The sequence below is a fragment of the Mandrillus leucophaeus genome, unplaced genomic scaffold (genome assembly GCF_000951045.1).
Source record: "Mandrillus leucophaeus isolate KB7577 unplaced genomic scaffold, Mleu.le_1.0 Scaffold11, whole genome shotgun sequence".
Classification (NCBI taxonomy): domain Eukaryota; kingdom Metazoa; phylum Chordata; class Mammalia; order Primates; family Cercopithecidae; genus Mandrillus; species Mandrillus leucophaeus.
The window spans coordinates 2196628-2197794 of NW_012099209.1; the positions used below are offsets into that span (position 1 = coordinate 2196628).

General features: G+C 52.6%; 1 protein-coding gene across 1 annotated transcript in view; it reads right to left on the reverse strand.

The window, feature by feature from the left end:
• The window catches only part of IL12RB1 (interleukin 12 receptor, beta 1), a 39644-nt gene that overhangs the window by 35477 nt on the left and 3000 nt on the right, over nt 1-1167 (reverse strand). The window contains exon 2 of the mRNA XM_011991246.1: nt 373-535. Within this exon, the coding sequence (XP_011846636.1) occupies nt 373-535 (163 nt within the window). The remainder of the gene's footprint in view (nt 1-372; nt 536-1167) is intronic.

Below are 1167 nucleotides of genomic sequence, written 5' to 3' on the forward strand. Positions count from 1 at the left end.
GGATGGATGGATGGATGGATGGATGGATGGAAGGATGGATGGAAGGATGGATGGATGGATGGATGGATGGATGGATGGATGGAAGGATGGATGGATGGATGGATGGATGGATAGATGGATGGATGGATAAGTGAAAGGGTGAAGAAAAAAGGACTAAAGAGACCCTCATGGCCACCCACCCTGGGATGCCTACCCTCACTGACCACCCCCCACCACAATCCTCCAACCCTCTCTTCTTAGATGAGAAACAGAAGCCCAGGAAGGAGTGTTGACCCAGCCAAGATCACGCATCCGAGAGTAGGGGCACCAGAGGGGGTTGGAGCAAGAGTGGGATGGTGGGTGAGGGTTTAGGAATGGTAGAGGGGTCCTCACCAGCACCGCAGGAAGTGGCTGACCCCAGCTGTGGGACCCTCATACTGCCAGGAGCACTCGTAACCAGCGCTGGATATCCGATAGCAGCTCAGGTCCCTAGGGCCCGAGGCTGAGCCTGGAAGAGATCCTGTAGGCTTGGGAACAGACCAGAGTCTGGAGGGGTCTTTGTGCCCAGGACAAATCTTTGTGATGCTTACATCTTTCAGTGTCACCTCAGCCTAAACCCTCCCTGCGTCCTTCCTACCTCATCTCCCGCCATCTCTCGCCTCAACCTATTCGGAATCCTCAGCCTTCGAACTCGTCCTCAAAGAGGCCAGATGTCCTGCCACCTCCCTCTCTATTCCTCACCCTCCTTCTGGTGTTGTTTTTTTTTGGGGGGGTGCCCTGGGCCCCAGCTTCCCTCCTCTGGTTCTTCAAAACACATCATCACATGCAGTATAGACATTTGTTTGCCTGTTGTCTATCTCTTCCATTAGGCTGTGGTCTTGGGAAGTCAGTTGAGCTCACAGCCCCCTATGTCTAGATCCATGTGCGCACATAGAAGGTGCTCAGTAAATCGTTATCAAACAAGAGAATGGACGGTGTGTCTGCTAAGTGTCAGACCCTTTGCAGGGTGCATTATGAGCATAAATGTTCCAACAGTATGTCTGGGCGTGATGGCTCATGTCTGGAATCCCAGCACTTTGGGAGGCCGAGGCGGGTGGATCATGAGGTCAGGAGATCGAGACCATCCTGGCTAACATGGTGAAACCCCGTCTCTACTAAAAATAATACAAAAAAATTAGCCGGGTGTGG